Source organism: Ranitomeya variabilis, chromosome 3, assembly GCF_051348905.1.
Source record: "Ranitomeya variabilis isolate aRanVar5 chromosome 3, aRanVar5.hap1, whole genome shotgun sequence".
In the NCBI taxonomy this organism is placed as follows: domain Eukaryota; kingdom Metazoa; phylum Chordata; class Amphibia; order Anura; family Dendrobatidae; genus Ranitomeya; species Ranitomeya variabilis.
In genome coordinates, this window is record NC_135234.1 from 293,782,248 (window position 1) to 293,799,616 (window position 17,369).

Genomic DNA, 17,369 nt, shown 5'->3' on the forward strand with positions numbered 1-17,369 from the left:
AAAAACTTTTTTACTTTTTGCATTATTTAGTTCTTTTAGGGGACTTGCACCTGCAATCATTTGATCGCTTAGATTCTATACTACAATACCACATTACTGTAGCCATATAGTGAATACTTTGGTCTCCTGTGGAACTCCTATCACTTCAGCAGACTCCTGGCTGTCATAGTTAACCATCAGTCCCTGTGATCACATTGCATGTGGATTGCCCCCAGAGTAGGGCAATGGGGTACTCAGCACCGGGTCCTACGGTTCGGGGATGTCACGGTGGCTGACCCGGTCCGTGGCCCTCAGGGGTGTCCAGTAAAAGAGTTTATATATGGGCAAGGTGCAGTAAAGAACGAGGAGACAGGTTTGCAGTCTTTTACCTTGTTTACTGAAGACTTCAGATAGTATCCTCAGCCCGGAGCGCCAGATGACAGGGCAGGCAGAGTCCGGCCGGTCTGAAGGCAAATCCAGAGTCCCTTTATCCAGGTGGAAATCAGTAGCCTTCCTACTAGCGCCTGTGTGTTGTAGTTGTAGTACCTCCCTGCTGAGCTTCCCGGTAAGGTCCTCACAACTCTTGTAGATGTTCTTGATGTTATTTCTTCCTCTCTCTCCCCCATATGGTATGGATAGGACAACCCGTATGACTGGGATAGCCTGGGGCTTGTTTGTAGGGACCCTAGAGATGCCCCGACCCCCACAATTTGCCACCCTGTCTTCTTAGGTATTAAGGTCGGGCAGCCAACTTGGAATTGACTGTCCTGCCGGTCTCCGGAGCAAGGCTTGGAGAGAGTTACTCCCTCGGTGTTTCTGGCTACCGGCTTCTGCGCCTCAGAAAGGAGCAGCTTGTTCCTGGCTGATCTCCCTCTGGTATTCCTCTCCTGTGCTCTGCTTTCCTGCACACTCTCTGCAGTATGTTCACCTTTTAGTGTCTTTTCCCAGGAGTTGCGGCACTTCATGCCAGCAGGGCTCCTCTCCTTCTCCCTGCCTGACAGGAACTGAACTCTGAACCCCCTTTCCCTCCAGATCAGGATAGATAGATAAATAGGGGAGTTCACCCTAAACAGGCTTAGAGCTCCCCCTTCTGGTCTGGAGTGTGAACATGTTGTATGTGTGTGATACTTGAATGTGGCTGTCGTTCTTTGCCTTCAGACATGACATCACTTCTCCCCTGAAAGGATAATGACATCACTGCGACGACTAGGACACTGGGGCGCCGCACATGGGGCTAATGAGAGCCAGTGGATGCAGGCACTGTCAGACATTCCATTTAAATACCACTGCCACAGATTGACAGCAACATTTAAATGGTTTGGAGTTGCGGCTAGATCTCAACCAAACATGGATTTTCAAGGTAGATGCTGGCTATGTAATATAGCCAATATCTGCCATGTGTTAAGGAGCTCCGCTCTTAAGCACACTCCACACCTGAGGATCCCTTCCAAGGATGTGAATACAATGTCCTTTTGCAGGAAGAGGTTAAAATATTACTTGTGATTCAAACGTAGTACATGTGCTAGTTCCTGAAATACGTGATAAATTACAGCAGAGAATTATATTCTCAAAAGAATATTTTTTTCTCTGTGTAAAGCAGTGTTATTCAATGGGTCAAAAACATAATAATACTTTTATTTCTATAGCGCCAACATATTCTGCAGCACTTGTACAAACAATAGACATTACAGCATAACAATAAACACATAGATCAAAACAGATACCAAGAGTAGTGAGAGCCCTGCTCACAAGCTTACAATCTATGAGGAAAAGGGGAGACATGAGAGGTGGATGGTAACAATTGCTTTCGTTGTTTGGACCAGCCATAGTGTAAGAATCGGGTGTCCATGTAAAGCTGCATGAACCAGTTATCAGCCTAAGTATGTAACAGTACAGACACAGACAATGGCTCCGCACATATGTGAAATCATTGCATTCAACTTGGATGTCAGCCGGTAGCTTACCAGGAATATTTGCCATAGCAGACCAGGTCACAAATATGGTGTACAAGGTAATAACCGATGCCTGTAGCAATCCAGAGTGTGGATGAACCTCCTGCAAAAAGATTAACAAGAAAAACAGGTTTCTGACAATATCATGCTAAAGTGCAACGCCTCAAATAAAATGATTATTTCAGTGGATGGTGGTAATAATGCCTCTACTCAGATTCGGTCATTGAACAAACACCGTGCTGCACTGTCTATACAGACCGGACTTATGCGACGCCAATGTGTCAACCCCAGGAAACTTGTAAAAAACGATAAGCACAGGAATCACGGACAAATTATACAAACATGCCTCCCATACACAAGATGTGCTATGTCACGTACAATATAGAAATGCGCAGCCCTGGCCATCCTATGTACCGGTCTAATCAAATGATTTAAAAAAAGCAGCCATACAAGTACAAAGTCCAGCACTATCATTTTTCTATGGAAATGTATACATAACCAGGGACAGAATGCCCTCTGCTTGCTGGCAGTGGATTCAAACATCTTTAGTAACCAGCAGACAGGAGACTATGTGGCGCGGATACTTTGTTCTAGAAATCAAAGTTGTTGTCCCCTGCTGACAGGATACATTTTCTATACACTATACTTTAACAAAAAAAAAAAATTCTTTTTATATCACCTGATTTTTAATAGTTGTCATGTCTAAAAATTAAAAGGGTTTCCTCAAGTTGTATTATCAGAAGCACACCACTCCCTGCCCCAGCATTTCTGAGGACGGTGCACTCCTCAAGACAGATACTTTGGACCAGTGACATGGTCGTTCTGATGGTCCAAACTGTGCTCTGTCCCATGAGCTGGGAGAAGGGCAGGGGCACTGCAGTGATCCAGTCAGGTTCAGAGCAGCGCAAGCAGGCTGTAAACCAGAGAGTCTGCTTGCCTCAAGTGCTCCTTGACTAGGCACCTGGCCAAGCTAGTATTGCAGGGCGGTTGGTAACCTAGGCAACCTCCATTGGGAATAGAAAATGTTTTTAATAAGGCCACATTCACACGTTCATTATTCGGTCAGTATTTTACCTCAGTATTTGGAAGCCAAAATCAGGAGTGGAAGTCAGAGGAAAAGTATAATAGAGACACGTCACCAATTCTGCATTTATCACCCACTCCTGGTTTTAGCTTACAGATACTGAGGTAAAATACTGACTAAATATTGATAGTGTGAAAGCTGTGATGAGAAATAAGATAAAAACTGCAGAACTAAATTTTACAAAATATTACATATCCCCCTAATTGGTATCAATGAAATCAAACTCACAAGGCAAAAAACAAGCTCTCACACAGATCAATCAAGCTAAATTGTTACAGGTCTTGGAAAATGGTGATGAACCAAAAAATATCTTGTTTTCTCCCCAAACGTCTGAATTTATTTTCACTTCTACTGTATATAAGGCTAGTATCACATTAGCGTTTAAATCCGCAGCGTTTAATCCGCATACGCAAGTGGTGGAAAAAACGCATATAAACGCGTACAAACGCGGCATTTTTTAGACGCATTAACGCATGCGGTTAAAAAAACCGCAGCGTTTATATATTCGTTTTTTCATGCGTTTGCGTTTTTGGTGCGCATGATGAGAAATTTCACAAGAGAAAAATATAGATAACCAGACACCACCAATGGGACTACAGAGGGCGTGTATTATGGGATTTCTTTATATAGACCCCTGAACAGCTGGAATCTTCAGATTTTGCTCCTGTATCCTGTGTCATGATGGATCTTCGCATGGAGAGCTTTTATTTCAACCTGGATCTAAGCATCAAGCTGTTTCTTGCCTGTGCTTTAGCTTGGGAGCAAGACAGAAATCGCAAAAGATGGAGAAGGAGACAACGTAGGCGTTTTTGGAGACACCCCATTATCGAACTACGTGAGAGCCGTGGAGCCTATCACACGCTGTATGCCGAGCTTAATGCCAACCCGGAGAAATTCCATGAATATACAAGGATGTCGCAAGACTCGTTCCGGGATTTGCTTGCTCGTGTCCAAGGAGCCATACGGAGACAGGACACCCAACTCCGTACAGCGATTCCACTGGAGGAACGTCTGCTGGTTACATTAAGGTACGTTCCAAATCTAAAACAATGACAGTCCAAATTTTGTGTTTTCTGACATGTATGTTTTGGGTATTTTCCTTTCTTTCTTTAGCGTAACCATACCATAAATAGAATAGTTTGTAATTTTTGGGGGGTTTCTTTTTCTTACAGATTTCTGGCAACCGGAGAGTGTTTATCATCCCTCCACTTCCAGTACTGGCTTGGAATATCCACCCTGTCCGGAATAGTTGCGGACACCTGTCGGGCTTTGTGGAATGTACTCCGAGATGAGTTTATACCCCTACCCACCGTCGACATGTGGCTTGAAATTTCGGAAAAATTCTGGAGTGTGTGTGATTTCCCCAACTGTTTAGGAGCGGTGGATGGAAAGTACATCCGCATTATCAAACCTGCCAGAACAGGATTGGAGTATTTCAACTATAAAAAATATTTTTCTGTTGTGCTTATGGCAATAGCTGATGCGAACTGTCGCTTCATCGCCGTGGACATTGGAGCTTTTGGCCGTGGCAACGATTCCCAGACTTTCAAGAACTCGGATATGGGCCGCCGTGTGTATGGCAAAAATTTCAATTTTCCCCCGCCACAACCTCTCCCCAACACTCAAGGTCCACCGATGCCATTTGTTATGGTTGGGGATGAGGCCTTTCAGATGTGTGAAAACCTACTGAAGCCCTATTCCAGTCGGGACTTGAACCACACTAGAAGGATCTTTAACTACAGACTGACCAGGGCCCGAAGAACAGTAGAGTGTATCTTTGGCATTCTGGTCGCTAAATGGCGCATTCTTGCATCAGCCATAAATCTAAAAGTGGAAAAAGTCGACGAGGTGGTCAAAGCCTGTGTGGTTCTGCAAAATTATATAATGGCTAAGGAGCAACCCAACATTGAACTGGATAAACCAGTTGCACACCCACTGCCCGATTTCCAGCATCACCCGCTGTGGTCAACTGCAGCAGTTGGTCACATGTGGGACCAATTTGCTGCCTTTTTTGATTCAGATATTGGACGTGTGTCATGGCAGGACAATGTTGTGTAAATGTCCTGTTGTAATTCGATCTGTACCAGTAATTTTCTGAAATGATATTTCTCATTAATAAACTTTAGTTTTGGTTGTGTTGACCGTGTCTCCTATGTTTTTACTCTACAAGCCAAGGCTGTCCTAAAACTAGCAGTATTTGGTCTGTATTTAATATCAGTATTTGTAATCCAAAACCAGGAGTGGGTGATAAAGGCAGAGGTGCTAGTTTTTATGTTAATATCATAATTTACTTATTGTTCCACTCCTTGTTTTGGCTTACAAATACTGATATAAAACACTGGCCACATACTGCTAGTGTTATGGCAGCCATGTTGCTTTATTGGTAAGCTTGTTGACGTCATTGCATTCTGATTGTTCTGCTGTATCCATTGGATAGAGACTGAAGAGACAATGACTGTCACACAAGAGATCTATACCCATCAAGTCAGGTGTCAGAAATAATGAATTCATGATGCACATACAGCTTCATGAATTCCCTACTTCTGACACCTGTGCAGGTGAGCATAGATATGCCGTGTATGACCACCATCGTCCCTTCACTTTGTGTGGAATAGATTATGTACACAGAAGAGAAAATTGAGGTTATACAAGGCAGTTCTCTACTCACCAGGTCAGGTGTCCTAACTAATGAGCTTTTTGACACCTGACCTGTTCAGTAGAGTTCTGCACTGTATGTCCGCCATTTTCTCTTTTGATTGCAACACTAGTCACAGACAAAGTAGAAAGAAGAGATTATGGAGATAATACAAGTATACATTTTTTGGCCCACCTCATATCTCTATACTAAAGACACACAAAACTGCAGTCTTTTTTTGGAGATATGATGTGGCCAAAAAATAAAGTGTGTGGCGAAGTTTCTTATTTGGCGCACGGTGTGTGTTGCTGGCGGCGGAAGACACAATAAACCAAACATAATTGGGGCAAATCAAATTTTTTTTATTTTTTAACAACCAAAAAATTTATTTAACTGCGCCAGCTTGGGGTAGATGTAAACGGGGGGTGTGAAGCACTGAGGCCTGGCTAACCGTGGACGACGCAGAGGTGGCAGGAGAAGGGGCAATGAAACTAGTAGGGTCTGGAAGTTCTGGGATGGGGCTTGACACATGAGACGCACTGGAAGGGTGAGACAAACCTGACACTACAGACACATTGGGAGGTGAAGGGGGAGGAATACTAAGAGTCCTCTGTTTTTTGTTTTTTTGGGGGGGGGTTTGCCGGGTTCTAGGAAGCCTTGGTGGGCTCATATGGCGTGGCGTAGTAGTGGGTGACCTGTCAGGGTCCGGCAGCACCATGCCAGAGTCCATAGTGCTTGTAGAGCGTGCAGCCATGCCAGAGTCCATAGTGCTCGTAGAGCGTGCAGCCATGCCAGAGTCCATAGTGCTCGTAGAGTGTGCAGCAATGCCGGAGTCCATAGTGCTCGTAGAGCGTAAGGCCATGCCAGAGTCCGTAGTGCTCGTAGAGCATAAGGCCATGCCAGAGTCCATAGTGCTCGTAGAGCGTGCAGCCATGCCAGAGTCCATAGTGCTCGTAGAGCGTGCAGCAATGCCGGAGTCCATAGTGCTCGTAGAGAAAAAGGCCATGCCAGAGTCCATAGTGCTCGTAGAGCGTAAGGCCATGCCAGAGTCCATAGTGCTCGTAGAGCATAAGGCCATGCCAGAGTCCATAGTGCTCGTAGAACTTGCAGCCATGCCAGAGTCCATAGCGCTTGTAGAGCGTAAGGCCATGCCAGGGTCCTGCTGCATCATGGTAGTGGCGGTACGCAAGGCCATGCCAGGGTCCTGCTGCATCATGGTAGTGGCGGTACGGAAGGCCATGCCAGGATCCTGCTGCATCGTGGTGGTGGCGGTACGGAAGGCCATGCCAGGGTCCTGCTGCATCGTGGTGTCAGTGGAGGTCCAAGCAGGAGCAGCGGTTGTCATGGTGGTGGCAGTGGGATGTCCAACTGCACTCGGCATGGTGGTGGTGCTGTAGTGGTGTCCGGCAGTGCTAGGAATTGAGGTGGCCGTGCACCGGTATGCAGCAGAGGTCGGCATTGAGGTTAATCGTGACAGTGAAGGCACAGGTGGATATGCCGACACTGTCTGCTGGAAATACCGACTCTGCTGCATAGCCTGCACGTAAGCAGCATTGCAGGCCTGCATGACACTCAGCTGGAGATCAGGAGTAAGGTGTTCCGACATGCCCTGCTCAATTTGGTTAAAAAAATGATGTGCTGGCCTCTGGAGGTCGGCTTTCACTTTTGGTGACCTCCTGGATACGTGCATTCAAGAGGTTATGTGAAATATCCATTCAGTCACTCAAAGCCTTGATTGCGTCGTGTAAAACCGAGCTCAAGTGCAAAAACTCGGGCATGAGTGACCTGTCCGATGCCCTCTGCCGGGAGGAGCCCAAAATAAAAGGGGCAGTGGAAGAGGACTGCGAAAGGGGAAGACCTGATGGACCAGCTCCCTGGTCTCCAGTTAGTGTGGAAGGCCCACTTGCTGCAGTGCTGCTGGATGGCTGGGACGGGTCCGTGGCTGTCGGATGAAGGACCGCTCCAGAACCTGGGCCAACAGTTGTGCTCCATGTGCTGTGAAAAAAGGAAAAAGAAAATGAATACCAAAAATTAACCAGACGCAAAATCCTGTGGAATAGAAATATACAGATTATGGCAATACAATACAACCTAATGCAAGGGAAAAATACCGTATTTTTCGGACTATAGGACGCACCGGACTATAAGGCGCACCCAGGTTTTAGAGGTGGAAAATAGGGAAAAAAATATTTGAAGCAAAAAAAATGTGGTAAAATATTTAATAACATAAATAACATACTATTATATGTGGTGTTATTATATATAATAGTATGTTATTATGTTGGAAGCTGCAGGACCAGTGTGGTGTCTGTGAAGTACGATATGAAGACGCTGGAGGGTGAGGGCTCATTTCCACATGCGAGGCACACGTCCGTATCTCGCATGTGGAAACCAAGCTCTGGCGCCGGCACTTTGGAGCGGAGCTGTGCAGCTCCATGTGTTCCTATGCGGCCGCATGCTCCGCTCTGGAGTGCCGGCTCCACAGCTTGGTTTCCACATGCGAGATACGGACGTGTGCCTCGCATGTGGAAATGAGCCCTAAGAATGGGTGCACAGGGCTTATAGTGAAAGCACCACTCCAGCACTGCAAAATAACACTGGAGTGCTGCTTTAAAATCCCATGGGAGAACTATAACTCCCAGCATGTCCTGCAGATCCTATGACATGCTGGGAGTTATAGTTCACCAAAGGAGTGGCAGAGTGCTTTATTGTGTTTTGTAAAGACTAACCTCTTAATTGTGGCAGCCAGCCTGTGGTGAGGTAAAAGCTGGAGCATCCCATGGCTGCACACACACAGAGCCCTCCCTGATGTTGTTGCCTTTCCACAGCGCAGGACATAAGAGGAAGCTGCAGATTCTAGGTGGGAGTCTGAAGGACCTGTGATGATGCCAGAAGAGGGAGGGCTCTGAGCTGCCATGTGATGCTCCAGCCCGCCCACTCCTGACATCATCACAGGTCCTCCCTGTGCACCAGACAGCTCAGCGTCCAGCACAGGCAGGTATGCCGCGATCTCCTGGCCCCTGCTGCTGCTGCCTCCTCCCCCGGACACACAGATTCTCCCCAGAATCAGTGCTGGGGAAACTGTGTGCCCCTGCTTAAGTGCAGCATTCATTTGCTGCTCCCGGCTCACCGCTCAGCTGATCGGTGGGCGGGGAGCAGCTAATAAATATTCACTGCACTTAATCAGCGGGGCCATGTGCTTTCCCCAGCAGCTGATTCCGGGCAGCGGGGACATCCTGAAGTGGGATAACAGTGCGATCCCACTCACTGCTGCCCCCCTCCCCACATGCTATATCCGTACTATAAGACGCACCCACACTTTCCTCCCAAATTTGGAGGAAAAAAAAGTGCGTCTTATAGTCCGAAAAATACAGTACTTACGTTCTTTGGGCAAGGACCGGTCTTAAAAATGCCAGAACGCGATGGTATTTGTATTTTCTGATCCTTGCTCCTGAACCACTGGGAACAGGGCTCTCTTGACGCAGGGCCTTGTTGAAGCGGTCCTTCATCGAACACCAACGTGTTTTGACTTTGGCCACTGTTAAAAAAAAAAAAAAAAAAAAAAAAAAGGTCAGAAAATGGACTTTTGGCTGTGCTCACACAACTGTGTGTGATGAGAGAAACTCCTGAGAGTTTCTTTCATCACACACAGTTGTGTGAGCACGGCCAAGGTCTCTGCTGCTTCACACTGCAGTGCAATACTTACCAAATGCATTTCGGACCCAAGTCGGGGCGTTGTCCCAGCCATCCCACATCTCTTCGGCCACCTCATTCCATAGGCGCCGGATCGTGACGTTGTTTGAGTGCAGTGGATCCCGGGTGTCCCACAACGGGACTCGCTCCTGGGCCAGGGAGATGAAGGGGTCATTTTCAATTAGGTCATCCTCCCGTTGTGGAACCTAAAAATTAAATAAAGTCATTAAAGTTTAGTGAATTAACATAAGGAAAAAAAAGAAAAAAGATGCTGAGAAATGGCATGAATAGGAAAGTCAACATACAAAAGGATTCCAGAAGAAAAAAGTAAAGAAATACGAGTGTAAAGAAAAGAAGATTCAAGAATATTAGACTGAGGATACAGTAAACAGTCAGCCTTGTATACGTACCCGCTGACGTCTTTCCACCCGACCTTGAGTCCGCTGCTCCTGCTCAGTTTGTGCCGCAGTTGAAGAAGAGCTCTAAAAAAATGAAAAATTCAAATTGTCACATGTGTAGATGTGACAGTGAATACTTACCAATCTGACGAGGCAAGTACTCACCTCACTGACATGCTCGACTTCCGACTGCCCAGGACGAAACTCCTCATCAGAAGAAGAAGCAGCAGACATTCTGATGCATGCAGAAAGAAAAATGCAAGAAATTAGGACATGTAGAGACAGAAAATAGAAAATAAAGGCATTGGATAGGATATACTCACATTGTTCAGGGTCTTGTTTTCCTCCAAGATGTAGCTTGTGTCTCGTCTGCTTCAGTGTCTGCTGAGTAGTGACCTGCAAATGTCCACTCCCTCCCTTTATCACCTTGTATGTGGGGGGTGGCTTATCAGTGTTTAGACATGTTTTTCTCTATTGAAACGCATGCGTTCACGAACACAAGCAAACACATGTGCTTGTGAACGCATGCGTTCATATAGACAGCAATGCGTTTTTTTGCCGCAATCCTTGCTCAATCGACCGCATGCGTTTCCAGGCGGCAAATTGACGCCTCTAAAAATTACTACATGTTGCATTGCCGCGCCAAGTCGCAAACGACGAAACGACGCATGCGTCGTCAAACGCGGCAAAACGCGAAAAATCAAAAACGCATGCGTCCCTAATGTTAAATATAGGAATACACAACGCATGCGGATATATGCAGTAGAAACGCAGCTGACACAACCGCAAATGTGAAACCAGCCTAAATGATAAAAAAAAAAAATCTAAGAAAGTTCATCACTTTGAGTAAACGTACTGATAAAGAAAATATTTCAGGGTCATTTTTACCACAGAATAATTGGCATAAAAACAAAACCCTAAAAAGCATGGTGGAACGGTTTTATTTTTTTTCAAAATTACACTGCATTTGGAATTTTTTCCCCTATTTTCAAATAAACTGAATAATAAAATACCATAATGGCATAATTTTAAAACTACAACTCGACCAGCAAAAACAAAATTCTCACATGGCTGCGTCTACGGAAAAATACAACAGTTATGCTCCTGGAAGAAGAGGAGAGAAAAATTATCTTGGCCTAAAGGGGTTAAAGGCTTAAAACAACATTTTATGATTTGTGTATTTTGTGGTCTGGTGTACATGCTCAGTTCTTGTTCAGCCAGCCCTTGGGCTTCTTACCTGGACTTTGGGAAGGATGGATACGATAGAGACTAGAACACAGAAAATGAGGTTCAAACTGATGAACACTTTGTTGTGGACACAACCCTCCGATTTGGTGTAATATATATATAGGACAACAATGGCAGCAATTGAGGCAGCGTACAAGAGTAGAGTACAGATGAGAAGGGCTAGAACACAAAAAAGTAGATTTACATTTTAAAGGTTAAAGACCAAAAAAGCAGAACGTGTAAGTTCCTACACTTCAATCTCTGAAGTGATTATCACCAAAGTTTTTAATTTTTCATGCAGACCTGAAATATTTCCAATCTTTCTATTTTCTTACTGTAGATTTTGTTAAATTTCCCTGAACATGATAATGGTGTAGCCATCTTGCCTTTGCTTCTGTTGAATTTTGTGAAAGGCATTCAAAGATACACTTTACAGCAGTTACACTGACTACATGGAACAATAGTTTGAAAACATTCATTGTCTTCTTTGTGAGAACTTTCTAGACATCCTCTGTGACCTGTGTAGAGATCAGAGTGTAGGAAATAGAGGAGTGCCCACTACCCATTGTGAATGGAAAATCTATAGCAAAGCGTTACATTTCATTAATATCACAGGCAGGATTACAATGAGATGACTGCTGAAAAGTAGTCTCCACAGAACAGGAAGTTTAGGTCTATTAGGCTTAGTGTTCAGATTAGGAATTGCAATGATTCATGCATTTATTTTAAATATATGTTACAGTGGCTTGTAAAAGTATTCACCCCCTTGGTATTTTACCTATTTTGTTACATTACAATCAGTTTTTAAAACCCCTTTCTGACCTCGGACGGGATAGTCCGTCCGAGGTCAGAACCCCTGCTTTGATGCAGGGCTCCGCGGTGAGCCCGCATCAAAGCCGGGACATGTCAGCTGTTTTGAACAGCTGACATGTGCCCGCAATAGCGGCGGGTGAAATCGCGATTCACCCGCCGCTATTATCTAGTTAAATGCCGCTGTCAAACGCAGACAGCGGCATTTAACCGGCGCTTCCGGCCGGGCGGCCGGAAATGAGCGCATCGCCGACCCCCATCACATGATCGGAGGTCAGCGATGCTTCTGAATAGTAACCATAGAGGTCCTTGAGACCTCTATGGTTACTGATCCCCGGCAGCTGTGAGCGCCACCCTGTGGTTGGCGCTCATAGCACACCTGCATTTCTGCTACATAGCAGCGAACATCAGATCGCTGCTATGTAGCAGAGCCGATCGTGTTGTGCCAGCTTCTAGCCTCCCATGGAGGCTATTGAAGCATGGCAAAAGTAAAAACAAATGTGAAAAAAATATAAAAGTTTAAATCACCCCCCTTTCGCCCCATTCAAAATAAATCAATAAAAAAATAATCAAACCTACACATATTTGGTATCGCCGCGTTCAGAATCGCCCGATCAATAAAAAAAAGCATTAACCTGATCGCTAAACGGCGTAACGAGAAAAAAATTCTAAACGCCAGAATTACGTTTTTTTGGTCACCGCGACATTGCATTAAAATGCAATAACAGGCGATCAAAAGAATGTATCTGCACCGAAATGGTATCATTAAATAATAAGCCCTCAACCGACCCCAGATCATGAAAAAAAATGGAGACGCTACGAGTATCAGAAAATGGCGCAATATTTTATTTATTTTTTTTTTTAGCAAAGTTTGGAATTTTTTTTCACCACTTAGATAAAAAAACAACCTAGTCATGTTAGGTGTCTATGAACTCGTACTGACCTGGAGAATCACAATGGCAGGTCAGTTTTAGCATTTAGTGAACCTAGTGTGTGGGACTGCACTTTTTTTGCAATTTCACCGCACTTGGAATTTTTTTCCCGTTTTCTAGTACACGACATGGTAAAACCAATGATGTCGTTCAAAAGTACAACTTGTCCCGCAAAAAATAAAGCCCTCACATGGCCAAATTGACGGAAAAATAAAAAAGTTATGGCTCTGGGAAGGAGGGGAGCGAAAAACTAACACGGAAAAATGGAAAATCCCAAGGTCATGAAGGGGTTAAATATTTTTGTAATCCTCTTAGTTAAAGTCTTAAGGTACCTTCACACTGAACGATATCGCTAGCGATCCGTGACGTTGCAGCGTCCTGGCTAGCGATATCGTTGAGTTTGACAGGCAGCAGCGATCAGGATCCTGCTGTGCCATCGTTGGTCGGAGTAGAAAGGCCAGAACTTTATTTCGTCGCTGGATCTCCCGTAGACATCGCTGAATCGGCGTGTGTGACGCCGATTCAGTGATGTCTTCACTGGTAACCAGGGTAAACATCGGGTTACTAAGCGCAGGGCCGCGCTTAGTAACCCGATGTTTACGCTGGTTACCAGCGTAAACGTAGAAAAAAACAAACACTACATACTTACATTCCGGTGTCTGTTCCCCGGCGCTGTGCTTTCCTGCACTGTGTCAGCGCCGGCCGGCCGGAAAGCAGAGCACAGCGGTGACGTCACTGCTGTGCTTTCCGGCTGGCGCTTACACAGTGCAGAGAAGCACAGCGCCGGGGAACAGACACCGGAATGTAAGTATGTAGTGTTTGGTTTTTTTTACGTTTACGCTGGTAACCAGGGTAAACATTGGGTTACTAAGCGCGGCCCTGCGCTTAGTAACCCGATGTTTACCCTGGTTACCAGGGGACTTCGCATAGTTGGTCGCTGGAGAGCTGTCTGTGTGACAGCTCTCCAGCGACCATACAACGACGCTGCAGCGATCGGGATAGTTGTCTAGATCGCTGCATCGTTGCTAAATGTGACGGTACCTTTAGTCTAAGTTGGTGAAGTGAGAAAAATATAGGAATAAATTAAATCTATGGATCTGTGAAGATCTGAGGTTGTCAGTTGTAATAATCACCTAGGCAGGTTAACAGTACAACTTTTTTTTTATTCCTTACATCCATGGTCTTACAGCAATTCCGGATAGATGGCCACAATGCAATGTCCCCAGTCCAACAGATCCCATCCTGGGGCCAATAGTGGTTATCACCTGGTATGGAGGAAGTGGAACGGTCTCCCAACTTTTGTTTGGCCCACAGCTTTTGTAGCTCCAAAACAATATAGTCTGTAGTCACAGTCCTTCCTCCATACCACGATCATAGCTTGTCTCCTGCTTCGCAGACAACAACAGTCAGGGTATGTGCACACGTCAGGATTTCTTGCAGAAATTTCCTGAAGAAAACAGGAAATTTTCTGCAAGAAATCCGCATGTTTCTTTTTGCGTTTTTTTCCCGTTTTTTTCGCTTTTTTTTTTTAGCATTTTGCAAGCGTAATTAGCTTGCAGAATGCTAAAGTTTTCCAAGCGATCTGTAGCATCGCTTGGAAAACTGATTGACAGGTTGGTCACACTTGTCAAACATAGTGTTTGACAAGTGTGACCAACTTTTTACTATTGATCCTGCCTATGCAGCATCAATAGTAAAAGATAGAATGTTAAAAAAAATAAAAAAAAAATGGTTATACTCACCTTCTGCAGACAGCCGATCTCCTCAGCGGCTTCCGTTCCTATAGATGCTTTGTGTGCAGGACCTTCGATGACGTCGCGGTCACGTGACCGCGACGTCATCGCAGGTCCTTCACACACATCAGCTATAGGAACGGAAGCATCAGCGTGCACCGCTGAGAGGCGGGAAGACTGCGGGGGCCATCGAAGGTGAGTATATGACTATTTTTTATTTTAATTCTTTTTTTTTTACCAATTATACGGTGCCCAGTCCGTGGAGGAGAGTCTCCTCCTCCACCCTGGGTACCAACCGCACATGATCTGCTTACTTCCCTCATGGTGGGCATAGCCACATGCAGAAAGTAAGCAGATCAATGCTTTCCTAGGTGTGCGGAATCCCCGCAATTCCGCAAATTTAATGAACATTTTGCTTTTTTTTCCGCGATGCAATTTTTTCGCGGAAAAAAATGCAACATTTGCACAAGATATGCGGAATACACTGAAAATAATGGGAGGCATATGCAAGCGTTTTTTTTTCGCGTTTTTATAGCGAAAAAACGCGAAAAATACTGAACGTGTGCACATGGCCTCAGTCCTTATGAGCCAGCAACCTAATCTCCATAGGCCATCCATACAGGGACACCAGTACCTCACTAATAGATCCTCGTCCCTCAGCTTCACTCCAACTGCCTCACTAAACATGTGGCTTATTGTTCTACCTCTCCTGGGATCAGCCCCCTTAATGGGCAGAAGTGTTCATACCCTAGCCCTTAACCCCTTTCTGCCATTCAACGTACTATTCCATCCATGTGACCTAGGCCCTAATTCCCATGGATGGAATAGTACGTCACATGCGATCAGCCGCGCGTGACGGGGGAGCACGGCCGATCGTGGCCGGGTGTCAGCTGATTATCACAGCTGACACCAGGTACTAAGTGCCAGGAGCGGTCGCGATCAAACAAGATTGAAGAGTTCCGGTGGCATAGAGAAGCATCGTGCTAGGAGGGGGCTCCCTGTGTGCTTCCCTCAGACCCTCAGAACAATGCGATGTGATCAGGCTCGGACTGGCCCACTGGAGAACCGGAGGATTCTCCGGTGGGCCCAGGCACTGACACCTGCTGGCATACTGGCCAGCAGCTGCCTAGGTCCCCCACTGCTCCAGGGGCCCACAGCCAGTGGCTATGGGGCCCCTGAGTCAAGGGGGCCTGCCCTGTGCCAGTAGCAGCAGCTGGAGACAGGATCCTGTCCCCGTTGCTAAAGCAAAATTAATATTCACGCTTCCCCATGCCCCTATGGGCATGGAGAGGTATGAATACAATTTCTCTTTAATAGCGGGCAGTGTTAGCCGCAGGCTGCAGCTAACACTGCCCGCATGTAAAGCCTCACCCAAGCACCACACACACGCACACAGCACCACACACATACACACAGACTCACAGAGCAGCTCACATCCCGGCATCCTGCTTCCTGTCTGAGGACAGCCCAGCTGGATGACGTCATCATTAAGCGCACTGTCTCAGTCTGAAAGCTGCCGGCAAGGAAGAGGCTGCTGGCATGTGCTGCTGCTGCGGGGAGGTGAGCTGTGCTGTGTGCCTGCGTGTGTGTGTGTCTGCGTGTTTGTGTGTGCCTGCATGTGTGTGTGCCTGTGTGTGTGAGAGAAAGAGAAAGAAAGAGAAAGAGAGAGAGAGTGTGTGTGTGTGTGCCTGCGTGTGTGTGAGTGTGTGCCTGTGTGTGTGATGAGCTGCGGTGAGGGGGGGTGTGGTGGTGAAGGACAATTATATTGGTGGAGGGAGACAATGATGGAGGTGATGGGCAATGATGGTGGTGGGGGGGAGACAATGATGGAGGTGATGGGCAATGATGGTGATGATAGGCAAGGAAAGTGATAGGCAATGATGGAGGTGATGGGCAATGATGGTGGTGGGGAGGCAATGATGGAGGTGATGGGAAATGATGGGGGAGGCAATGATAGTGAGGAGGCAATGATGGAGGTGATGGGCAATGATGGTGGTGGGGGAGGCAATGGTGGAGGTGATGGGCAATAATGGAGGTGATAGGCAATGATGGTGGGGAGGCAATGATGGAGGTGATGGGCAATGATGGTGGTGGGAGGCAATGATTGAGGTGATGAAATGGACAATGATGGTGGGGAGGAGGCAATGATGCAGGTGGTGGAACGGGCAGTGATGGAGATGGTGGGGGAGAAGGCAATGATGGAGGTGGTGATGAGGACAATGATGGGATGGAGAGGGGCTGCATTATACTTTATGAGGGGCCTACATTATATTCTGTGGGGGGACTGCATTATTCTCAGGGTACTACATTATATTATGGGGGGCTACATCATACTATATGAGGTGGCTACAGTATACTCTATGGGGGGGCTGCATTATATTCTGTGGTGGGGCTGAATTTTCTCAGGGGACTACATTATATTCTGTGGTGGGCTGCATTATACTATATGAGGGGGGCTACATTATATTCTATGGTGGGGACTGCGTTATACTTGAGGGGGTTGCATTATATTTTGTGGGGTGCTGCATTATATTCTATGAGAGAGGACTGCATTATATTTTATGAGGGGGCTACATTATATTCTGTGAGGGGGCTACCCCAACCCTTGCTACATAATTAAGACGTGAACTACCTTATATTATACCCTGATATTAGCGCTTTTTACCGCACAATTGGTGGTCTTGTATCTATTTCTATGTAGCTACATAATGGGCCCCAAGAACGATTTTCTCTGGTGGGCCCAATGTGCTCCAGTCCGACGCTGGATGTGATTGCGTTGTTCTGACGTTCTCCCTGCATACCCCTGGATCCAAGATGGCCACGGGGTCCTTCCGGGTCCTGCAGAGAGGTGGCTTCTCAGTGCCTGCTGAGAGAAGGACCTGGGAAGCCTCCTTCACTGCCTGTCAGATCGCTGATCTGACACAGT

The 17,369-nt window shown here is 46.1% G+C and overlaps 2 protein-coding genes across 5 annotated transcripts in view; both read right to left on the reverse strand.

The window, feature by feature from the left end:
• The window catches only part of SERINC2 (serine incorporator 2), a 313,329-nt gene that overhangs the window by 55,747 nt on the left and 240,213 nt on the right, over positions 1-17,369 (reverse strand). For all 4 annotated transcript variants that reach the window (XM_077295553.1, XM_077295556.1, XM_077295554.1 and 1 more), the window contains exons 6-7: positions 10,979-11,148; positions 1,944-2,034 (exon numbers count right to left, since the gene is read on the reverse strand). In XM_077295553.1, the coding sequence (XP_077151668.1) occupies positions 1,944-2,034; positions 10,979-11,148 (261 nt within the window). The remainder of the gene's footprint in view (positions 1-1,943; positions 2,035-10,978; positions 11,149-17,369) is intronic.
• LOC143815863 (uncharacterized) lies at positions 7,366-10,882 on the reverse strand. Its single transcript, XM_077295557.1, has 5 exons — positions 9,907-10,882; positions 9,754-9,825; positions 9,357-9,549; positions 9,032-9,188; positions 7,366-7,645 (listed from the first exon to the last, which is right to left on the reverse strand). Exons 1-5 carry the CDS (start codon positions 9,973-9,975, stop codon positions 7,366-7,368), a joined length of 771 nt encoding a protein of 256 aa, XP_077151672.1. The 5' UTR covers positions 9,976-10,882.

Excerpts from the sequence above, each read along its gene's own strand:
- LOC143815863 (XM_077295557.1), bottom strand. The coding sequence starts at position 9,975 with ATGTCTGCTGCTTCTTCTTCTGATGAGGAGTTTCGTCCTGGGCAGTCG. Across the intron at positions 9,826-9,906 it reads AAGTCGAGCATGTCAGTGAG|AGCTCTTCTTCAACTGCGGC; the intron begins GTGAGTACTTGC and ends TCATTTTTTTAG. Across the intron at positions 7,646-9,031 it reads CCGGTCCTTGCCCAAAGAAC|CACATGGAGCACAACTGTTG; the intron begins GTAAGTACTGTA and ends CTTTTTTCACAG.